The sequence below is a fragment of the Mastigoproctus giganteus genome, chromosome 13 (genome assembly GCF_048544385.1).
Source record: "Mastigoproctus giganteus isolate SK-2022 chromosome 13, ASM4854438v1, whole genome shotgun sequence".
In the NCBI taxonomy this organism is placed as follows: domain Eukaryota; kingdom Metazoa; phylum Arthropoda; class Arachnida; order Uropygi; family Thelyphonidae; genus Mastigoproctus; species Mastigoproctus giganteus.
Window position 1 is genome coordinate 314,215 of NC_143587.1, and position 24,339 is coordinate 338,553.

At 42.0% G+C, this 24,339-nt stretch overlaps 1 protein-coding gene across 1 annotated transcript in view; it reads right to left on the reverse strand.

Moving 5' to 3' along the window:
- kkv (hyaluronan synthase-like protein kkv) overlaps nt 1–24,339 on the reverse strand; it is a 401,584-nt gene that overhangs the window by 74,426 nt on the left and 302,819 nt on the right. The window contains exon 10 of the mRNA XM_090387806.1: nt 19,677–19,830. Coding sequence (XP_090243932.1) covers nt 19,677–19,830 — 154 coding nt within the window. The remainder of the gene's footprint in view (nt 1–19,676; nt 19,831–24,339) is intronic.

Sequence of the window (24,339 nt, forward strand, 5' to 3'; positions counted from 1 at the left end):
TATAGTGCCTTTAGATGGACATTCGCAATCAGTGAAATGCGGCAGTCAAGGTCACAACTGAAGGAATACAGAGATGTGTTTACTCACTAAGTCCTGCGCCGGAGGGGAATGCTACACATTCTTGTCACACAGGGGGGTATACATGCCGTTGTCACACGAGCCTCCCAAGTCAAGTGCAGGGTATTTGCGTGGCAACCACAATGTAATTGGTGCCTCTCTATAGCCCTGCTGTCAGCCGCATGGTGACCGGTACGGTCTGGCAACAAAGGATACAGATAGAAAACGCAAATAACCTGCAAAGTTCCCAGGAAATGAGCAAACGTTTCTCACCCTGAGATCCACTGGAGTAATTCTTCTAATTAGTACACTTTTCATTAACTAACAGGTACCGTAAACACATATTCAGAGACAAAACCCAGGAGCGCGAAAACGTGCGTCCACACTGGACGACCAGAGAGTCTTTTTCCGACACTATAGGTCTGAGGGAATACCCGGTTTATGGATCTTTGGTAATCCGTAGAATTGCGGTAGTTGGCAGCCAGTAGCACGTAGAAGATGGTGAGTCGCGGTCGGGATCTTCTTATCTTTAAGCCATGCGTGGACAAGTTTATTAACATTTGCTTCCAGACGTTTCAAGACTTTAACGGGAGGATCAGGTAGAGGTTCATATACGTTAGGATCGAGTAATAGGGGCCAAGGCTTTCTCTCGGTAGGCTGATCGGTCCAGCACAACAGTCCGGCGCCCTTTATCCGCAGGAAGTACAACGATGGAGTTGTCTTTTCTTATAGATGAGAAATTACTTAGAAGAAGCCAGTATTACCAATGGTAATACTGGCTTCTAAGTATCTTCGGGAAGGTTGGTAATACTGGCTTCTAAGTATCTTCGGGAAGGTTGGTAATACTGGCTTCTAAGTATCTTCGGGAAGGTTGGTAATACTGGCTTCTAAGAAGCCAGTATTACCAACCTTCCCGAAGATACTGCCAACGAGATCCGATTCAAGACTGCCGCAATCCTCCGCAACACTCAAAAAACGTGCTCAAACCTCAACCACCGCCAGCGTGCCGCCCTGTCATCTATAAGAAAAGACAACTCCATCGTTGGAGTTGTCTCTATACCGCAAACCCATGTGGTGCGGTCAATTCACCAACTACGGGTCCGGCCACGCTCCAAGCCATCTCAATAGCACTGCCCGCACCCTATTCTCCAGGGCCTGGAGCCATTCCAGCACCGACACAATTAGACGTAACGAGATCTCCCGTGTGAAGGCGGACTTAACCAGATGCGGTTATCCATCCCATGTACTAAACAGATGCTTGTTACAGGCACAAGAACTTACATTCAACCCAAGACCTCCGAAGCAAGTCGGCATATCATCCGCCTACATTCCGTACTATCCAGGAGTGTCAGGACGTATCTCGAAGATCCTTAGAAGTTACAACATCAAATGTGTGCAATTACCAGGTAGGAACCTACGTTCACTTGTCTCCAGTGTGAAGACCCCTGTCACACCTGTCTTACGCAGCAATGTAGTGTACCGTATCACCTGTGGGGCCTGTAACAGTTGCTACGTAGGTGAGACATCGAGACGTCTCCAGGATCGCCTCACGGAACACGACAGAGCAATCCGGCTTGCCGAAACTGACCAGTCCGTGCTCGCAGAACATTTTTGGGCTACCAACCACGATCTTGACCCCAAGCGCGACTTTGAGATAGTGGACCACGCGCGACACTTTCGCCACCGCCTATGGCTAGAGTCACTAAACATAATAAACAACCCTAAGGCATTAAATCTCTAGAAAGGCATGCGTATACATCCCATCCTAGAGACAACCGTTTTATTGATGGATGATCACTGGCGCAAGGCAGCACACGTCCGTGCTACAACAATGACACATGATTAACGTGCCACTTTGCTTGTAGTGTATTCAAAATTTATATTAACTTGTCAGTTGATAAAGGGACACGTGTTCCGAAAGCTACTGGTTTTTGTACTTATATTTTATTTTATTTGTACTTTATTTGTTAATAAATATCTGGGTATAACGGTATATATCTGTATTTGAAACTATGGACCCCAATACTCCAGGCCCATTTGTCACTAATCATTAGATTATTCCAATGTCTTCTCCGTTGAAAAACAGTTACACAGAACTCTTGCAGTGCTTGAAATTTATCCTGATTAGCAATAAGGTCTCTTTCACAGCCTCTAACTAAATTACCAATCTTCACTTTTAGCCTTTCTCTATGTTCAACATACAAACTACAATCATATAATAAATGACTCCAAGTCTCAGGTTGCGTATGAATCACATGTGAAGACGGAAATGGATCTCGTGGCGAGACTCGTCAGCGCTGCTGCTGATATCAAAGAAACTCCAGGTTTGTTCGACCGTGTCCGCTAATCCATGCTGAGTAGGTGTCACGCATGCATTGCGTCTCATGGTGGAACCTTCGAGCATCTGTTGTAACATTTTGTAATAACTGAGAGCAAAGTGGAGGAGAAATTGTTGAAGTTAAACACAAGAAAGGCACCTGGGGTGGATGGGATCTATCCAGTTATTTTAAAGGAGGCGGCAAAGCAACTAAGCAAACCATTAGCCATAATTATGAGAGCATCCTTGGACTCAGGGGAGGTTCCCACGGACTGGAGATGTGCAAATGTGTCCCCAATTCACAAAGGGAGATCGAAGGGTGACACGAGTAATTACAGACCAGTTAGTTTAACTTCTGTTCCGGGTAAAATAATGGAGTCGCTGGTTAAAGATGCATTGCTGGATCATCTAGACAAGACTGCAGCAATAATTCAAACACAGCATGGGTTTGTTAAGGGAAAGTCTTGTCGGACAAATTTGATTGGTTACTATGATGTGATCACAAAGGAACTGGATGCAAAAAATAATTTTGATATCATATACTTGGATTTCAGGAAAGCTTTTGACACTGTTGCGCATGGAAGACTATTGCACAAATTGGAGCAGAATGGCATTAAGGGTAAGTTGCTACAATGGATAAAAGGATGGTTAAGTGGGAGAAGACAGAGGGTGGTAATCAATGGGTGCTGCTCTTCGTGGACTAATGTTATTAGTGGCGTCCCACAGGGTTCGGTGTTGGGTCCACTGTTGTTTTGTGTATTTATCAATGATATTGATGAAGGTATATCATGCTTAATGTCGAAGTTTGCAGATGACACAAAGGTTGGCAGGGTTGTTAATGACAGTAATGGCAGTGTGCTACTGCAACAGGATCTAGAAAATTTGGGCAGATGGGCTAAGAAGTGGCAACTGAAGTTCAACCTTGACAAATGCAAAGTACTGCATATGGGTAGAAGTAACCCCAGAGAAACGTACCAACTGTGTGGTACTACACTTAAGGTGGTAGAAAATGAAAAAGACCTGCGAGTAATTGTGCAGTCAGATATGAAGTTTTCTGAGCAGTGCAGACAGGCGTCTAGGGCGGGTCATGGGGTTTTGTCAATGATATATAGGAATTTTGCTAGCAGGGAAAAGGAGGTGATTGTCCCTCTGTATAAGGCAATGGTCAGGCCACGCCTTGAGTACTGCGTACAGGTCTGGAGGCCTCATTTTAGGAAGGATGTAGATTTGCTTGAGCGTGTACAGAGAAGAGCAACACGATTGGTGAGGGGAATGAAGGGATTCTCTTACCAAGAGAGGCTTAAGTTCTGCAAATTGCAGTGGCTGGAGACTAGGCACCTGCGCGGTGATCTGATTGAGGTCTATAAGGCCTTGAATGGGTTGAGCACGTTGAATTCTGATGGGATCCTTCCACTTGTTCAGAATACCAACCTACGGGGACATAAGTTCAAATTAAGAAAGGACAGATGTAGAATAGATGTGCGGAAATTTGCCTTTAGCCAGCGGGTGGTTAATTGCTGGAACAAACTTCCATCTGTCGTTGTGGAAGTTAATAGGTTAAATAAATTTAAGGAGGAACTGGACAGGCATTTGGAGGGAATGGTGTGATTTTTTTTTTTTTTTTTTTTTGGCTGATTCTGCATAAGCTCCTACACATTTGCTTTCTTGCATCATGTGCCACTACTACTACTACATCATGAAATGCATCCATCTCGTACTCTCCTCCATTGTTAATATTATGTTAAATAAACGCTTGCCACTAATTACTGTCTTGTGTCATTTCTGCTTCTTGTGCCTCTGCTTCTACTTTCCCTTGACGTTTCCGGCTAAGGGTTCCTACGCGATTCACATTCCTTTAGATGTTACCTACCTCCCCTAAACGTTTGTACCAATATTTTTGAGTCACCTTGTATATAAAAATAGCACACAGACCCTAAATAAAGGTGAGAACGCTAGGAGTTACAGAAAATACAAAACAGTAATAATTAATACAAAACTAGAATACAAAATTTACATTAAGAAAACAGAATAAGGAGCAAATTCTTATAGATAGATGGATTAAGACTAAAGTCGATATTATAATTATTCAATGCCTGAAGGAAACAAAACAGAGGACTACCAAATAAGTGATGAGGACGAGGGCCGGACAGACAGTTAAAAATTAATTTTATAACCAGAATTCAAGCGGGGCATAGATTGATAACAGATTGTAGACCGATAACAGATTGATATTGTAGACAAAAAGTGACCCATGGAGTTGTCATCTAGAGTGAAGTGGAATGATTCTGAAGCGACCACAAAGAGCTCCATAATTTCGACGGTGAAAGCCAATGAACGGCAAATATATAATAACTTTATTTATCATCAATTTGCTATTCATAGAACAAATAATTTGACTAGTTCCAGGGGTCAGTGACACGAGGAACCCCTGGAATTGGTCAACGGACCCCAGTTAGGGAGACAGCTGGTTTAATCCTTCAAAATATTCTTCAGGTCGGGCATCCAAATAGGCTTCCACAGACGCTTTCAGCTCTTCGTCTTCTTTAATAAATATCTCGGCTTTCCGGCTTGTTCAAATCAACATTTTTAAATTTTAGCCTGCGCAACCAGGGCTTTGTGCACGAGTGCATTGTCATGAAGAAGTAAATCCAAACTTTCCTCATTATTTTCCGTAATTGCAGCTTTTAACTTCGACGTGAGGCGGGTTAACATTCCCTTGTTACTGCAGTTTTTAGGTAATGCACTTAACAGTAATTCTTTTGTAGGGAACTTTTCGAGATTCTAGAACCCTTTACCCAAATTGGATTCAGACTCAAAACCAACTTTCATCGGCGGTTCATCTTGATTGCGAGAATTAATTTTAAATTCTCTTTCGATCACTCCACTGTTCGTCACGAATGGCTCCCATTTTGTACAAACTTTGGACAAACCCCAAATGCACGTGCATTGGTTGTAAAACACTTTCGTGGGAAAATATTAATTTTTTTTTTCAAATTCAGATACTAATTATGCTGTTGTTTGAATTTTTTTTCTTTAACGATGGTAATTGTTTTAGAATTGTTTGCTTCAGATGGCTGATAACACCTTGGATCACCCTCAGCTGATCCCGTCCTCTTTTGAACTCTGCCAACCATCATAAAACAGTAGCATAACTGAGTGAAACGTCCCCAAGTAAATTCTTTCGTGGATTTCTTTAGCATTTCTGCCCTCTTTGGTTACAAATTTGCTTACTGAACGATGCTCGATTTGCTGGTGTTCATTCTTCAACATTGCATAAAAGATGATGGCATTCATTTTTTTTTTTCACGCTATTAAACTCAAAATAACCTATTATACAATTTATCAATAGATTTCATAAGCCCTGTTCTCAGAACATTTTGGCCACCCCTCATTTTACTAATGCTAACTGCTGCGAATATGTTTGTCACTTTTACCAGCATTGAAAAGAAAACAAAAAAAAAAAAAAAACCTTCACTCCTGTGGAAGTCCCCGATGAAATCGCAGTTGCAGTTCCTTCAACCTACGATTTTTCTCCTTGTAAACATCAATGGTCGATGATCCAACTGCTCACTTTCAAGACAGCTTCGTAAATAAAAAGAATTCACAGCTGGTTAGTCCAACTCAGGGAACTACCTCAGCATGTCCCAACAAAGTCAAAACAGCCTATCAATCAAACATATTGAAGACCATATACATTATAACATCCATCCAAATTTGAAAATAGTAGTAGTAGTAATAGAGGCATGCAATGCAGGAAAGCAAACATATCAGCTTATGTAGAATAACCCAAAATAATAATAATAAATAAATTCACACAACCACTCCCTCTAAAAACGTTTGTCCAGTTCCTCCTTGAATCTATTTAAGCTATCAACTTCCACAACGACAGATGTAAGTTTGTTCCCGCAATTAACCACCTGCTGGCTAAAGGCGAATTTCCGCACATCTATTCTACAACTGTCTTTCCTCAATTTGAATTTATGCCCCTTAGGTTCATAATCTGAGCAAGCGGAAGAATCTCATCTGAATTCAGCGCGCTCAATCCATTCAAGGCCTTATACACCTCAATCAGATCACCTCGCAGGTGCCTGCGTAGTCTCCAGCCACTGAAATTTGCAGAACTTAAGCCTCTTGAGGTGTATAAGGCCTTGAATGGGTTGAGCACGCTGAATTCTGATGGGATCCTTCCACTTGTTCAGATTAAGAACCTAAGGGGGCATAAATTCAAACTAAGAAAAGACAGATGTAGATTAGATGTGCGGAAATTTGCCTTTAGCCAGCGGGTGGTTAATTGCTGGAACAAACTTCCATCTGTCGTTGTGGAAGTTGATAGGTTGAATAAATTTAAGGAGGAACTGGACAGGCATTTGGAGGGAATGGTGTGATTTTTTTTTTTTTTTTTTTTTTGGCTGATGCTGCATAAGCTCATACACTTGCTTTCTTGCATCACATGCCACTACTACTACTCTCTTCGTAAGAGGACCCCTTCGTTCCCATCACCAATCTTGTAGCCCTTCTCTGTACACGCTCAAGCAAATCGACATCCTACCTAAAATGAGGCCTCCAGACCTGGTCACAGTACTCAAGGCATGGCATGACCATTGCTTTATACAAAGGGATAGTCGCCTCCTTTTCCCTGCTAGCAAAATTGCTGTACGGTATATCATTGACAAAACCGCATGACCTGTTCTGGCAGCCTGTCTGCATTGGTCAGAATACTTCATATCAGACTGCACAATTACTCTCAAGTCTTTTTCATTTTTTTCCACCCTCAGTGTAGTACCACACAGTTGGTACGTTTCTCTGGAGTTACTTCTACCCATATGCAGTACTTTACTCTTGTCAATATTAAAATTCAGTTGCCACTTCTCAGCCCATCTGCCCAATTTTTTTAGATCCTGTTACAGTAGCACACTGCCATTAACACCCTTTGTATCATCTACAAACCTCGACACTAAGCCTGATATACCTTCATCGATAAATATACAAAACAACAGTGGGCCCAACACCGAAACCTGTGGGACTCCATCAATAACATTAGTCCACGAAGAGCACCGTCCATTGATTACCACCCTCTGTCTTCTCCCACTCAACCATCCTTTCATCCATTATAGCGATTTACCCTTAATACCATTTTGCTACAATTTGTACAATAGTCTTCCATGCGCAACAGTGTCAAAAGCTTTCCTGAAATCCAAATATATGATATCAAAATTATTTTTTGCATCCAGTTCCTTTGTAACCACATCATAATATCCTATCAAATTTGTCAGACAAGACTTCCCTTTAACAAAACCATGCTGTGTCCGAGCTATAACTGAAGTCTTGTCTAGATGATCCTGCAATGAATCTTTAATCAGTGACTCCATTATTTTACCCGGAACAGAAGTCAAACTAACAGGTCTCGTGTCAAACTAACAGGTCTAATTACTCGTGTCGCCCTTCGATCCCCTTTGTGAATTGGGGACACATGTGCACATCTCCAGTCCTTGGGGACTTCCCCTGAGTCCAACGATGCTCTCATGGTTATTGCTAATGGTTTTCCTACTCACTTTGCTGCCTCATTTAATATAACTGAATAGATCCGATCCATCCCAGGTGCCTTTCTTATGTTTAACTTCAACAACTCCTCCACTTTGCTCTCAGTTATTACATAATCATTAAGCCCTCTATTTACAATTTGATAAGCTTCTGGCATTTACGTTTCTTAATAATCTTCATATCCAGACATGGACCATCCACAACAGGTGCCAATATGTCTGAATTCTTTCAGGAACTAATAAGGATGAAAATGGCTGTGAAACTTTTGAAAACAAGATGTCCCTCCTATGACCCATTACCTGTGACAAACGTAATGAACTAAAAAGTGCTGGATAGAGGCACTGGCTGCATCCAGTACTTTTTCCAGTACACTACCAGGAACATTAATGAAAATATACAACGGACGGACCACTTCTTCATCCTACCGCATGCAATCCACTACACAGGGATAGCCACTAACGACTACCTCGTGCCAACCTCTCCAAACAATTAACTTTAAATGCTTCTTCCAAAATGTACGCAGAATCAGAAATAAAATACATCCTCTACAAACTATCATGTTACTATCTGAATATCAGTTCACATGCTTTTTTTTTTTATGTAAACCCCAAACACGACAGGTATTAGAACCGATAGTACTTAGTACCGTGCTTAGGTTGGAGGTTGAGAAGACCAAAGAAGATATTTGTTGACATTGGACTTAACTTCTGTAGACTATGAGACAGTGGGTGGAGATACTCTGTTAGAGACGAATCATTAATTAACCTAACTGCCCTCTTCTGAATGAAATCTAGAAGCCTGAGAAACGTCTTGGGGGGCTTCTCCTTAAATGTGGGAACAATATTCAATGGCAGGACGGATTTGCGATTTATACAGAGTGAGCAGCTCTTTGGAAGAAAAGTAAAGGCGAGGGCGAAAGAGAAAACCAAGTTTTTTAGATGCAGAGGAAGCAATATTTGTAATGTGCTTGCGCCAAGAGAGATTAGAAGTCAGGGTAATCCGCAAAAGAGATATATCATTTTGCCTAGAAATTGGAGTGTCACCAATGATAAGCAGAAGAATCCTTTTTTTACGAGACATAAGACAAGACTCAGTTTTAGAAGGATTGAAATCCACTAAGTTGTCTTTTCCCCACTAGAGAACCTGGAGATCGGTATTTAAGGAATTGGTAGCGGATATTCGAGAAGTTGAAGTTGATTGAGCAGGGCAAGGTTTCTCAAAATGGAAAGTAGAATGCATTGGGCTATCATCGGCAAAACTAGGGATAGGATTTCCAGTCAATGGAAGAAGGTCATTAATATACAAGAGGAAAAGAGTGGGGGAAAGAACTGAACCTTGGGGAACACCGGCATTAGTGGAGAAGTTAGAAGACAGAGAGCCATCTACCATCACCCTCAGTGAGCGATCGGAGAGAAAACTGGATAACCAAATACTAAAAACAGTTGGCAGACCATAAGATGAAAGTTTGCTTAGAAGACCTTTATGCCAAACACGATCGAAAGCCTTTGAGATGTCAAGAGCAACTACTTGTGTTTCACCGAACCTTTCCATTGAATTAGTCCATAAATGGATAACATAAGCCAGAATATCTCCAGTGGATCGACACTGACGGAATCCATACTGGTGATCGTTGATCAGACGGAAGGTTTCTAGGTAGTTTAAGAGTTGGCGGTTAATTGATTTCTCCATTACTTTAGAAAGAGTAGAAGTAATTGCAATGGGACGATCAGTGGCGGTTAAGGATAGTTGGGGCCCATAGGCAAATTATATTTGGGGGGGGGGGCCCAAAAAAAAATAATAATAAAAAAATAAAATAAAGGTTAGGTAAAAATAAATGAAATTTTGTACTTTTGAATTTTTTACTTAAATTAATCAAGATTTTATGAGGTTTACTGAAAAACTTAAGCTGGCGCCTTCGTAGCCAGGAGCAGTAGTGCATACGCTTCTTGATTAGACCGGGGTACAAGCCCGTACCCACCAAATACGGAGGACGCGGTAGGTCAGGAAAGGACCACCGCATATTCCCAGCGCGGATAAAGGGTGAGGGTTGGCCTCAGAAAGGGCATCGAGCCGTAAAAATTGCATGCCAAAACAATAAAAACGCTGACCCATATAATAATGGGTAAAGGCGAGGACAAAAAAAAAAACTGAAAACATTAATCTATTTTAGAACACTATAGGAAATAGTTTTCGCTTGGGGATCCCCAAAGCCTGGGCCCCCAGGTAAGTACCTTAATGGGTAATCCGCCTCTGGGGACGATAATTGGATGGGAGGGACTTGTCACCCTTTTGAGGAACTGGCTGGATATGAGCAAATTTCCAAGCAGAAGGAAAAACACCTTTGGAATAAGAAAGTGAAAAAAGGCAGGAAGGAACAGAAGTAAGTTCAGGAGCACAGGTTTTGAGAATAAGTGGAGAAATACCATAAGCACCTGGAACTTTCTTAGCATCGAGATTCGTCAAAATCCTTCTGACGTTCTTTTGACGGAAGACCACAGGAAGCGTTGAATGGGGCGTTTTGGGATTGGTGGGAGGTATTTTACCAGGATCATTAATACACTAGTTGGAAGAAAAATGGGATGCTAGCAGGTCAGCTTTATCTTTGGCTGAAGTGACAACAGAACCATCTGGTTTGGACAGAGGTGGGAGCAGAGATGGGCAAAAGTTGCGGTCAATAGCTTTGGCAAGAGACCAGAATGCTCGGCTACCATTAGGGTAAGAAGCAAGTTTTCTACTCTTAGCCTGTTCAAACTCTAGTTTGGACTAATTAATAACTGCTTTACAATTGTTGCGAGCTTTGGTGTAGGCAGAAAATGAATCTGAAGAATTAAAAACAAGCCAATTACGATATGCAACATTCTTCTCTTGGACAGCCTTAGCACATTTATTGGAAAACCAAGGTTTAGATAAAGGGCGAGATTTTAAAGTGGAGTGTGGGATAAAGGATTCCATTCCTTCAAGAATAATTTCACTGACACGATCTGAGCAAACGCTGACATCAGAAGTTTTGAAACAGTAATCCAACCAAGGAAAAGAAGAAAAGAAGTCTCGCAGGTCATCCCATTTTACATTCTTGTAATGCCAAACAACACGACGTTGGGAATAGCCATGAGATAAAGGTTCCATTGGAGAAGAGACAATCACCAAGTTGTGATCTGAAGTGCCTAAAGACCTCTCACTTCGACTGTGTACTTAGAAGGGTTGTTTGTGAGAAAAAGATCAAGCGTATTGGCTGTATGATTAGGATTGTCCGGTATTCTTGTAGGTAAACAATCTGTGCTAGGTCATTAGTAATTGCAAAAGCCTCAGCATCTCGACCAGCTGGGTCAATGTGACTAGAAAACGGAAGCCAGCTGGAGTTGTGAACATTAAAATCACCAAGGAAAATTACCTCACTGTTAGGAAAATTGGACTGGATATTGTTGGGTGTTTAGGAGCATTAGCAACTAAGGCCATATTGCTCCATGGATATGCGGTGCTCATTCTCTGACCTTTCTGCATTCTCCGTATTTGGTGGTCACGGGCTCGAACCCCGGTCTAATCAAGAAGCGTGTGCTACGCACTGCTGCTCCTGCTCACCTGGCTACTGAGGCGCTGTTGTTGGACTGGAGAGAGTCAAGTTGAAAAGAGAGGAAGTCAAAGAGCTCCAAGTGATTAGTGGAGTTGGGAGAACGGTAGAGACAAGAGATGAATTTGACACAATGAGGTAGAGAGATTTTAAGCCAGAGAAGATCAAAGAGAGGAGATTCCTAATTACCAAGTCTCTGACTAGGAATATCAGAACGGACATATGCACAAGTACCACCTTTGAGGCGAAAGGAATCATACAGCGAATAACTTGGGCATCTGAGATGAGCAGTAGTTGAATCAACCGATAACTGAGATTCTGTCAGAAAAAGTACATGGGGTTTGGCAGACTGGCGCCATGCCCTGGTGGACCTCCGACATTGAAAACCTGAGAAATGAAGTAATGAGACGACGAAAGGACTTCCAACGGGCCCGGCGATCTTGGCCGGTCGCTGAGGTCGCGGCCATGAGGGATAGGTATAAAGACGCAAGGAACCGATACACAAAATTAATAAAGGACACCAAGAAACCTGGGAAAATCTTGTTTCCACAGCAGGGAACGCTAACCCCTGGGGAGTTGTTTATAAAGTAGCCACTAACAGACACTCCAGAGGAGAAGTCGCAGAAGCAACAATGACCCCGCTGGGTACCCTGACCACTACGTGGGATGACTCTGTGACCAATATCCTAAACACCATCTTCCTGGAACAGGTAACTCTTACCCTCCCAGAACAACTGCGGATCTGTCAAGAAAATGACTCATACTTCACTGACCAACAAGAAACACCCATCACTGTGGATGAGCTGCATGCGGCCGCCATGCAAATCAGAAGTAAAAAATGCCCTGGCTCAGACCTAATTGAACCGGAAATTGTGAAGAAAACGGTGGAATACACCCCGGATCTGTTACTCACGCTATATAACACCTGCCTCAAAGAAGGAACCTTCCCTAATGACTGGAAAATTGCCAACATCAAACTTAAATTGAAAAATCCATCAAAGCAGCCAGAAAAACCAGAGTCTTACCGTCCGATCGCCCTACTCCCAGTTGTAAGCAAACTATTCGAGAGAATGCTGCACAAGAGGCTACTCCACTATTACGAAGGGGCAAACCTAACAAACACAATGCAATTTGGATTCAAACCTGGCCTATCCACGATCGAAGCTCTCAAGACACTGCTGGATAAAGTAGAAGCCTGTATTACCAAATATTTTCTAGTTATCAGTATTGACTTCGCGGGGGCGTTTGACGCCATCTGGTGGCCGAGCGTCCTCGCGAGACTTAGGCGGGCTGGAGTGCCCCTAAACCTGTATAACACAATCAGGAGTTACCTAACACAGAGAACGATCGAAGTACATGCACCGTATAGGAAGCTAACTAGACAAATCCACAGGGGGTGCCCGCAGGGCTCTGTCCTAGGACCCCTGTTATGGAATATGATTTTAGATGAATTCCTGGCCCTTGATATTGGCGAAGTCGGCGCCCAGGCTTCGCCGATGATTTGATAATAACTATTGCTGCTAACTCACGAGCGCAGATCGAAGAAAAAGCCAACCACGCGATAGGAATTTTGCAAAACTGGGCTACAATCCATTGCCTGCGGATTTCTCCAAGTAAGACCTGCTCGGTACTCCTGAAGGGCAGACTCGACCTTGCCAGACCACCGCAAGTGAAAATTCAAGGCACCACAATTAAACTTGCTACAGAAATCAAATATCTCGGAATCATCATTGACAAAAATCTGTCTTTTCAGCCCCATCTAAAGTACATTAAACAAAAGATACGGAAATATTCTGCATTGGTTGCAAGAGTGACCAGGAGGGACTGGGGGCTAAACAAGCGGACCCTGTCCCTCTACTACAAATCTACCTTCATCCCGGTCATCACATATGCTTCACCAGTTTGGTACAAAAAGGTAACCACAGTGGTAAATAGAAGAACCTTGGACAGCGTCCAGCGGTCAATAATTCTGACAATCACACGAGCTGTCTCCACAGTCAGCACGCACGCCCGCCAGATTCTGGCCGGAGTCCTCCCGCTGGACTTGGAAATCATCAGATGCGCCCTGACATATAATATGGCAAACGAAATACCATGCACTATCCTGAACTTCACGTTGGATCTCGCCAACAACAGGAAACTTGAAAAAACCAGACTTCTCGCCCACCTCCGACAGGAATGGCAGGATCGGTGGACAGAATCCACTAAAGGTGAAATCACCAAGAAGTTCCTCCCTAGCGTTAACAGAGTCTTTCCAAAACCCCCGAGTTGGTTTCAACCTGGGCTCCACGTCACCTTTCTGCTCACAGGGCACGGGCCATTTAATGCAAAACTATCTAGCTTCCGAATCACTGAGGATCCCCGTTGCCTCTGTGGCCACGAGGAGACATGGCAACATCTCATGTATGACTGCGACCAGTATGAGGACCTGCGATGCAGGCTCACCACTGCTATCACCTACTTCCCGCAGAACATGGAACAGCATCTTCTCGACTCGGAACAAGAATACAAAGCCCTTACCATTTTTGCACAGAAACTCTTTGCTAGAAGGCGAGCACTTAGAGCAAACCACCATGCACAGCACCCAGAAGCTGATGATGAATCCCAAAACCAGGACTAGAGAAAACCGGAATACACAAGAAAACTGTACCAAATAACCCACGAATATGACCATCATTTAGCCTTGTTCACGAGAGAACTGACAACCAGGAAGACCTACGTCTGAACCAGAGACCACCTGACACAGGACTTGATTCATGTATGACCCTGCGACTGGGATCTGACTCCCACATTGAAAAAGAACATCAAAGAAGATCCGGTTCAGATCGCTTGGACCCGCACGTGCTCACAACTGTCAATGCCTGATGGCGATCAGTACCGGGCTCCCTTGCCTGGTACCTTTACTCCCTTTCCCCTGGTGGGGAGGAGGAGACAGTCTTGTCTCCTCCCACCTCTGCCAACCCTGATTCTTCTCCTGGTGGGGCTTGGGCCTGCCTCACTGAAAATCCTGGGGTCGTCTTCTCTATCGTCCCCATACTTCTGTCTTTTCCCCCCAGCCTTCAGTCTGCCCCCCCTACTCTGCCTAATACGCCAGCGTATAACCCCACACAAACTGCAAAAACTTAACTTCGTCCAAATTAAATCGCATACACCTCAATTGGCTTTTCTAATTCCAGCGCTCACCCCTACCGAGTTTTTTTTTTTTTTTTTTGGCCCTAGCCACTGAAATCTCAGGAAACTAGGTGGCAGGGCCTGCCAGAGTAAAATTTCATTCTGTGTACCTGGTCTGCCTCCACGAGGCCAAGTGTGGACAACGTTGGGCCTCAGTAGGGGTCCAGCGGCTAAACGGCCAGATGAACAACGATACACAACACCACACATATACAAACTCACACACTTTTAAATCTCTGGCCTTCCCAGTGAACTGGTACACGTACAATGAAAGCAACGCGGAGATGGGAGAAATCCCTGATGCCGTTAGACATCAATACACTTTACACTTTACAAACACTGCAAGCGGAGCGCCATAAGATTAAAATTCGATGGATTCGGATTAAGTGACACCACCTATGCCATTGCAGTCTACATGAGATATGGAAACACTTGATATATGACTGCCCTCTGTATGAGGACCTTCCCTGCCGATTTATAATGACCACACAAATAATGCTACGAGACCAGGAATATCTGATACTAACTGAAAAAGATACATATAGTGCCTTCACTCAATATGCACAAGAAGACGGACTCTCCCACATCCACCACCACAACAGCAACAACCATGAAATGAATAACCTATGACACCAAACAATACAAACCAACAACTAACTAACTAACTGCCTTAAAAAAAAAAAAAAAAAAAAAAATGATAAGAAACCAATCACACGAACCGGACCAAGCCAACGAAAAGTGCACACCCGATATGTGGACCTCCCCCGGACGAGAGGCAGCCTCATGAGTGACTTTCTACTCAGCTGAATTCCAACCAGCCCAATGAGACCACAGAGCTTTCTGCATATTCTAGCCATAATGGCAATCGGTGCCGGCGCTCTTGCTGGACCCATCTTTCTCTTCCCCTCCCTCGGCGGGAGGGGAGGAGGCAGGAGGGACAGCCTCCTGCCTCCTCCTCTATTCGCCAACCCAGATTTCCTCCTGGTGGGGCATGGGCATGCCCCACTGACTTATAATGGGTCGTCTCCTCTAATCCCATTTATTCTGTCTTCCCCTCTAGTCTGGCAGACTGGGGGGAGAAAGCCAGAGTAAACTACAACTACTGGGTACCTGGTCTGCTTCCATGGGGCGAAGTGTGGGCAACGTCGGGCCTCAGCAGGGGTCTGGCGGCTAAATGGCCAGAAGAACAACGGTACACGACATCACACACCTCAATATCCATATACTTTTAAATCTCTGGCCTTTACAGTGAACTGTATCACACCACAATGTAAACTACGCGGAGATGGGGGAAACCCCTGGTGCCGTTTGACCACACTTTACTTTACACTGCAAGTGGAAATCGTTGAGTTTACAATTGAGACCATGTATAATCGTGAAATGAATTAGGAAGTGACTAGACCGAAACCTGGTAATCACACGGAGGCAAATAGACGTTAATACGATCAGCCTAGCGGTTTCTCAGCCTCCATAATTCCAGGGACGGCAGACGCCCTTCAGGTTCTTCCCTATCTCTTCCATCATGCAGTATGATTGATGACTTTTGAGGTTATGATGAACATCATGGCGAGATCCAATCTTCCTTACATTTTGAGGGTACAGCTCAAAAACGGTGTTAGCAGACCGGCCGCTAATTAGTACACCGGAACGAACCTGTTGATAACTCTTTAGAAGGCTTCCGGATCAGCTAGTGTGTAATCTTGCTGCCTCTACTCTGCCAGATAGTGACTGGAGGGAGTCCGAGTAGTGTGTATGCGGGGAGCATTGTCGAGGCCACGTTATGTCAAGAATCTGGGTATATTCTTCCCACATGTACGCCATATCCAAAAATTTCATTACTTCATACAGCATGTCCCACCCACTTTTTCTTACTATTGAATACACCATGAATTGTCAAACTAATAGAGCAAGCTTATCTGCGAAAAGATCTAAACCTCCCAAGGACTTCCTAATTCATTTCACAAATATACGTGGTCTCAATTCTAATCTCAACGATGTCCATTTCCACTTGCAGTCTGCCAAACCCCATGTACTTTTTCTGACAGAATCTCAGTTATCGGTTGATTCAACTACTGCTCATCTCAGATGCCCAAATTATTTGCTGTATGATTCCTTTCGCCTCAAAGGTGGTACTTGTGCATATGTCCGCTCGGATATTCCCAGTCAGAGACTTGGTAATTAGGAATCTCCTCTTTTCGATCTTGTCTCGCTTAAAATCTCTCTACCTCATTGTGTCAAATTCATCTGTTGTCTCTACCGTTCTCCCAACTCCACTAATCACTTGGAGTTCTTTGACTTCCTCTCTTTGCAACTCGACTTTCTCCAGTCCAACTTTCCTAACAGTGAGGTAATTTTCCTTGGTGATTTTAATGTTCACAACTCCAGCTGGCTTCCGTTTTCTAGTCAGACCGACCCAACTGGTCGAGATGAAGAGGCTTTTGCAATTACTAATGAGCTTGCACAGATTGTTCATTTACCTACAAGAATACCGGACAATCCTAATCATACAGCCAACACGCTTGATCTTTTTCTCACAAACAACCCTAAGTACACAGTCGAATTGAGGGTCCTTTAGGCACCACAGATGACAAGTTGGCGATTGTCTCTTCTCCAATGGAACCTTTATCTCACGACTATTCCCATCCTCGTGTTGTTTGGCATTACAAGAATGCCAAAATGGGATGACTTGCGAGATTTCTTTTCTTTGGTCGGATTACTGTTTCAAAACTTATGTCAACGTTTGCTCAGATCGTGTCAGCGAAATTATTCTTGCAGGAATGGAATCCTTTATCCCACATCAAAATGTCGTCCTTTATCTAAACCTTGGTTTTCCAATAAATGTGTTAAGGCTGTTCAAGAGAAGAATGTTGCATATCGTAATTGGCTTGTTTCCAATTCTTCAGTTTCATTTTATCCCTACACCAAAGCTCGCAACAACTGTAAAGCAGTTATTAATCAGTCCAAACTAGATTTTGAACAAGCTAAGAGAAGAAAATTTGCTTCTGGCCCTAGCCGAGCATTCTGGTCTCTAGCCAAAGCTATTGGCCGCAACCTTTGCCCATCTCTGCTCCCACCTCTGTCAAAACAAGATGGTTCTGTTGTCACTTTAGCCAAGGATAAAGGTAACCTGCTAGCATCCCATTTTTCTTCCAGCTCATATATTAATGATCTTGGTAAAACACCTCCCACCATTCCCAACACGCTCCATTCAATGCCTCCTGTAGTCTTCCGTCAAAAGGATTTTGACGAATCTTGATGCTAAGAAAGCTGCAGGTCCTGAACTTACTCCTGTTCTTTGCCGCAATTTTTCACTTTCTTGTTCCAAAGTGTTTTTCCTTCTGCTTGGAAATTTGCTCATTTCCAGCCAGTTCCTAAAATGGGTTGCAAATCTCTCCCATTGCAATTACTTCTACTCTTTCTAAAGTAATGATTATCTAGAAACCCTCAGTCTGATCGTCAGTATGCAGTCCGTCAGTGTAGATCCACAGGTGATATCTGGACTGCGTTATCAATTTATGGACAAATTCAATGAAACACAAGCAGTTGCTTATGACATGTCAAAGGTTTCAATCGTGTTTGGCATCAAGGTCTTCTAAACAAGCTTCCATCTTATGGTTTGCCAACTGATTTTAGTAATTGGTTATCCAGTTTCTCTCTGATCGCTCACTGAGGGTGGTGGTAGATGGCTCTGTCTTCTGACTTCTCCATAATGCTGGTGTCTCTCAGGGTTCAGTTCTTTCCCCACCACTCTATTCCTCTTGTATATCAATGACCTTCTTCCAGTGACTGGAAATCCTATCCATAGTTTTGCCGATGATAGCACATTGCATTCCATTTTCCATTTTGAGAAACCTTATCCTGCTCAATCAGCTTCAACTTCCTTAAATGCCGATCTTCAGGTAATTCTCTAGTGGGGTAAAGCCAACTTTGTTGATTTCAACCCTTCTAACACTCAGTCTTATCTTATATCTCGCAAAACGGTTTCTTCTACTCCTATGCTTATCTTTAGTGACACTCCGATTTCTAGGAAAAATGATTTATCTCTTTTGGGGATTACCCTGACTTCTAATCTCTCTTGGCACAAGCACACTACAAATATTGCTTTCTCTGCATCTAAAAAACTTGGTTTTCTCTTCCGCTCTCGCCGTTACCTTTCTTCCAAACAGCTGCTCACTCTGTATAAATCGCAAATCTGCCCTGCCATGGAATATTGTTCCCACATCTGGGGTGGTGCCCCCAAAACCTCTCTCAGGCTTCTTGATTCCATTCAGAAGAGGGCAGTTAGGTTAATTAATGATTCATCTCTAACAGAGTCTCTCCACTCGCTTTCTCATAGACGTACTGTTTCTGCTGCATGCCTCTTCTACAGATACTTCCATGGGCACTGTTCTTCTGAATTGGCTTCTATAATTCCCGCTCTCTCTCTTTCAAAACAGTCCGAACACGTGCCGCCACCAGCCAACATCCATTTACTGTCCAACTTCAAACCCACAGAACCAACTTTTCATCTTCCTCATTTATTCATTCAACTGCCGTTTTCTGGATCAACTTCCCTTCATACGTGTTTCCTGAAGATTACAGAAGTTCAAGTCTAATGTCAACAAATATCTTGTTTGGTCTTTCTTTTTTCTCAAACAGAAGCACATTACTAAGTACTATAGGTTCTAACACCTCTCGTGTTTGGGGTTTTCATTTAGAAAAAAAAAGAAAAAACGCGGCAGTGGTGTTGCGTTACTGTACTTATTCAGTTATAAACCATCCAGATCAGATTACAGGTGATCAAATCAAATACCCTATGCGCCTCTTTCAGAAAATATGCTCTAGAACTCCAAATTTGTTTTGTATATCTAATCCCCCCCCCCCCCACAGGCCGACAGAAGATTCACGGAGTGAACTTCTGTATTTCCACCGCTAATTTCCTCAGTTAAGTCTCGACCGCTTTCATTGCAAATCGCTTCATACACCAAAATAGGAGGATACTGGTCCGCTTAATTTAGATGATAAAAACCGAACTGCACCTACCTGGCTCCACCGCTTCCTGTGTCGGATCTTCATTTTGTCCTTTAGATGAGCGATCAGTTTGTTTTTTCCCGGCATCGTCCACACCAACCGTCCTCCATACGGAGTCGGGATCTTCTTCGGCGGTTTCAGCCTGATGTTGCATTGATGAACGTTGCTGGACAAAAGAAAACATAAATTTACTCGGGGACCTCGGAACGTGTAGAATCAACTTAAATACAACTGGCGCTAGCGAGACATTAACAAATGTCGAGGACAATGTGCAATGCGCGGAGTTCGTCCCGCATTAATTTTGAACATTGTCTGTTTGACGGGTGTATTCCAGAGAAGGGTCGTGGGTGAAAATCCAACTGCTGTTACACATTCAGAATTATGCGGTCCACCGAAAAATTCTAAACTATAACATCCTTTTATAAATTTGTGTAAGGTGGAAGTAAAACTATCGTTGCTACACTGTAATCAATTTTTACACAAGAACGTTCAGTACTTTCCCCGCTGTTTGAAAGCCAGACTCAGAAGCTCCGCTTCTACTTGAAACTTTTTGACGTTTCACTGTAAGAAACTTTTGTCTCTGTTAATCTCCAGAGAAAATGAAGCAACGTGTCTGGTGAACAAAATTAAAAAAAAAGAAAAAAAACCAAGCCATATCAAATTTAAAACAACCAAAATCACTGGCGAACAGATTTCTAATTAGCATTAGCATTAGTAGAGGCATTTGATGCAAGAAAGCAAGCTTATGCAGCATCAGCATCATTTGTAATTCTTATTGGGTTTCCACATTTACTATTGGATCCTTTCAAATACCATTGCAATTATTAAGATAGAAACAGAGACAAGGATAATTTGACAACTTCATATTGTTTTCAGCTAATATTTACAGATACTAGTGAAGAAGTATGCGATCTTGAATCAGCTTTGAAATTTTCACGGAATCCACCCCAAAATCTGAATACGGTAAGGTTCCATGAAAAAGGAGGAGGCACATTTGAAAAAGGCCGCAATAATTGAATGAATCCCAAAAATTTTAATTATCTACACAGACACAACATCAAGCAAAAATTGTCCAGAAATTATATGTTCCAATGGGAACGTAGGAAGTTCGAGTATATGGAATGCAAAATGACATCGGCTCTAATAGTGAAAGAAACTTATGCGCTCAAACCCTGCAATCGGATAAAATTATAAGAGAACAAGTGCAATCAAGCACAGGATCAACTAGAACACTGGCAAAATCTGACGTAATTGTGCAGTTGGATAAGTTTTCTGAGCAGTGCAGTTCGCATGTAACTCGACATTAAATGGATAAGAAATATATTAAAGGATGTCTTCGATTGTTTTAAATCACTGAATCTCGTTTCAAAATCAACCACAACCTTCTCAATTCGAGAAACGCATTTCTCACTGTTAAATTCAAAAACAGGATTTCACATCTGGTGAGTAGGGGCTTGGCATACACACGTGAGCTGGATATCATCATTCTTCTCTTTCTTGGTGATTTCCTTCTACCTCTCTCGGTAGCTCACTTTTTTTTGGGCTGTTTTTTGGCATAAACCTCAGGCTTACTTGCATCATGCGGCTAATAGTAATAATAAATAATATTTTTGCAAATGATCTTGCATACTTGCAAAATGTTTGAATTGTTTTTTCTTTGAATCCGTACCCATTGCCAAAAATTGATATTTATATGCAGAAATACAGAAAGTGGTAGCGGGCATCCACACGATTACTGCTAATCGTGTCACCCACGTTTTTATTTTTTCCAAATTCAGATCACTTTAACTTTTTGGTCAAATCTAACAAAAAACCAGATCGCACAACCACTCCGTAACTCGTAGCTGCTGATAATCATCTCCCCTTTGATTAGTAATTTTTTTTTTTTTTTAATTTCATTCAGAAAATTTCGAAATCTCTGCAGAAACTTACTCCGACTCAACCACCTCACATCTGTGTGTAATATCAGATCTGGTTCTTCTTCATCCAGTTGCATTTTGAAGTCTCTTGTGAAGAGATTGTCCTCTGATGGAACTCACGATTTCGAAAGCTATGACCATAACATTTTTAGCATTTAATCTTTTTCTGTCTATCACTTGTTGGCGGATGATACAGTGGTAACTCAAATTCTGGGAATTCATCATCCTTTTGGCACAATGCGATGAATCGGTTAAGATGCCCCATCATTACTTTAGCTCCATCTGTGATTGATATGAGCTTAAATAGTGGTAATTTAAAATTTTCAATAATATTTTTGAATGCGCTAAATATATCAAGACCTCTGGTTCTTTCTTTTAACGAAACCATATCCAACAATTTTTCTCTAGTGGCAGAATCATCGAAAGCTATACGAATGAAAATGAGCAATTGGGCTGTATCACTGACGTCTGTAGATCCATCTGGTTGTGAAGAAAAGGACACACAATTGTTTTGTTTTTTTAAACTCATTTTTTCGATACAGTTTTGCATCACAGTATTTTGAGATGATTGCAGATCTTGAAGAGCACTTTTAAGCATTGCAAATCATTTTTATTTTATCATTATATAAAGTATTCTAGTTCCCACTCTTGATGAAAATTATACTTTTTACTCTTTTTCGTAGTATTCATTTTAAATCAAAGGGTATTAAATTAACTTATAAGTACTGTCCACTTATTAATATTAAGTAAGCTAAATAAGAATTCGACTCCACAACGTAACTGCGTGAATTTTCACTAGACAAGCCTAGCGGCTGTGCGGCCTCAAGAGTAGTCACGTAGTTCAAGGGATTTGTAAGAAGCGTAGCAGTGGGGCACGTAATAATAATAACAACATTTAGATTTTGACTAATATTTTTTATATATGTTTAAAATTCAATATTTTTTATATATATTTAAAATTCATCGTGACGTGACTTAAAGTAGACTCTTCTTTTAAGTTCTAAGACTCTGATTGTGTGTGAAGAAATACCAGTGCTCTGCCTGTTCACTTAAATAGGACGGATGAGTCCTTTTATTTATTTAGTTCATTTTATCTGTACATATACTTTTTTCTTTACTTTGGGAAATGTATACTCCAAGCTTTTTGAAGCTATGTAATAATTCTTTGTAGCTGCACCCTCAGGCACGTTGTTTGCTGTTTTGTAGCTGTTAATAATAATAATAATAATAATAATAATGATCGACCGAAATTAAAGCCGCGATCGACTTGTTGGCCACCCCTGATCTAGACTAAATAATCAAGGACAGTAATCCAATTAAACGTTTTTCTCTGCTGTAGACGAGGCCCTCCCTCGGGTCTCGTTCTATTTACAGTACCGTCATAAACGCTGCCATTTTATTCTCCATCTCTCCTCGAACAAACTCCGTTCACTGGAATCACTTACACCGAATAAAATAAAATATCCCCCTCGATATACAGACGTGAATCGTGGGGTTGTCTTCTATCATTTGCACTTTGACTTGGAAGCCACCAAACGGGGCTCCGAAATATAACTGCAAATCCAGTGAGAGCCAGGGATGACATTTTAATGTGGGTGAAATCGCATTAAAACGTTTAATATTGTTTTTGTCGCAATTATCACGAGTTATGGACGCCAATATTTCGAATTGGGGCAACGGGAAGACGTTGCTGGAATCGGACTGGTTTTTACGGTTCTGCTGTGAAGAATGTGGCGCCATCTGTCGTCGGGCCTCGTTTGTACCATGTCTGATTTTTAATATCCTGTATTCCTTTCGCACGGAATGTTCGGCGTACTTGAGGGGGTCGAAGGTGAAACCCAGTGAAAAGTGCACGAGGTCCCGGTTTGTATGTGTGCCCGGATGTAGATGTGCGGTTAAATTGCGAGAAGAAAATTAATGCGGATAAAAAAGAGAATAAAATAAGATTAAGTTTTTAATTCTTTTTATTTTTTACCAACTTTCAAAATTGAACTTAATCGTTTAAAAATGTAATACTGTATTGGGTATCGCTAAGACCCTCGACGCATTGTGCGCTCTAATACTGTAGCCCCCCCCCCCTCGTCGGGTCAGGGAATGCCTACAAGTTTCCAAGTCAAGTTAATTTTTTTCTTAATTTCTACTTAGTTTTTTTTTTTTCTCTTTTCTTTTTTTGAAGTTCAGCCGTTGTGTCAACTGCAAATGTGTTTTTCCATCCAACCCTGTAATTGACCTCTGTTTGCAGCTGTTCATAATTTACAGAATAAATGGATGGATGATGGTTGGCTTTACGAAATATTCGTTGTCTTCGAAGTAAACAAGAGAACTACATCTATCTTACATTCTTTTATGAATAATTTAAGAAATGCTTCGGTAAAACGTGGAGTACCCACGAAATCGATTCGTTCACAAAACGTCATATTCTTGCTGCGTAAAAAACATTATGAAGATCCTCTTTGGTCTCGAAGTTTCCTTTAACACGTCGGACAGACAACTTGTGTAATCGAGACCAGTGCGGCAGTTGTAAAATTATCAGAGGGTGTACTGTATTTCAGAGTTTGAGGTGCAGGTGTAAGAACTGTTCTTACATATATATTAGGATTTTAAAATTTACCATTTTTTTGAAAAATATTTAATGTTTAAAACAGTCAAGCACTCAGCAGATTTGCTTGCGCTGTGTACATTCAAAAGGGACCGGATTAGCCTAGCAGCAGGAGGGGGACTGACCGCATGGTAGTATACAATGGGAAGGCCAGTTT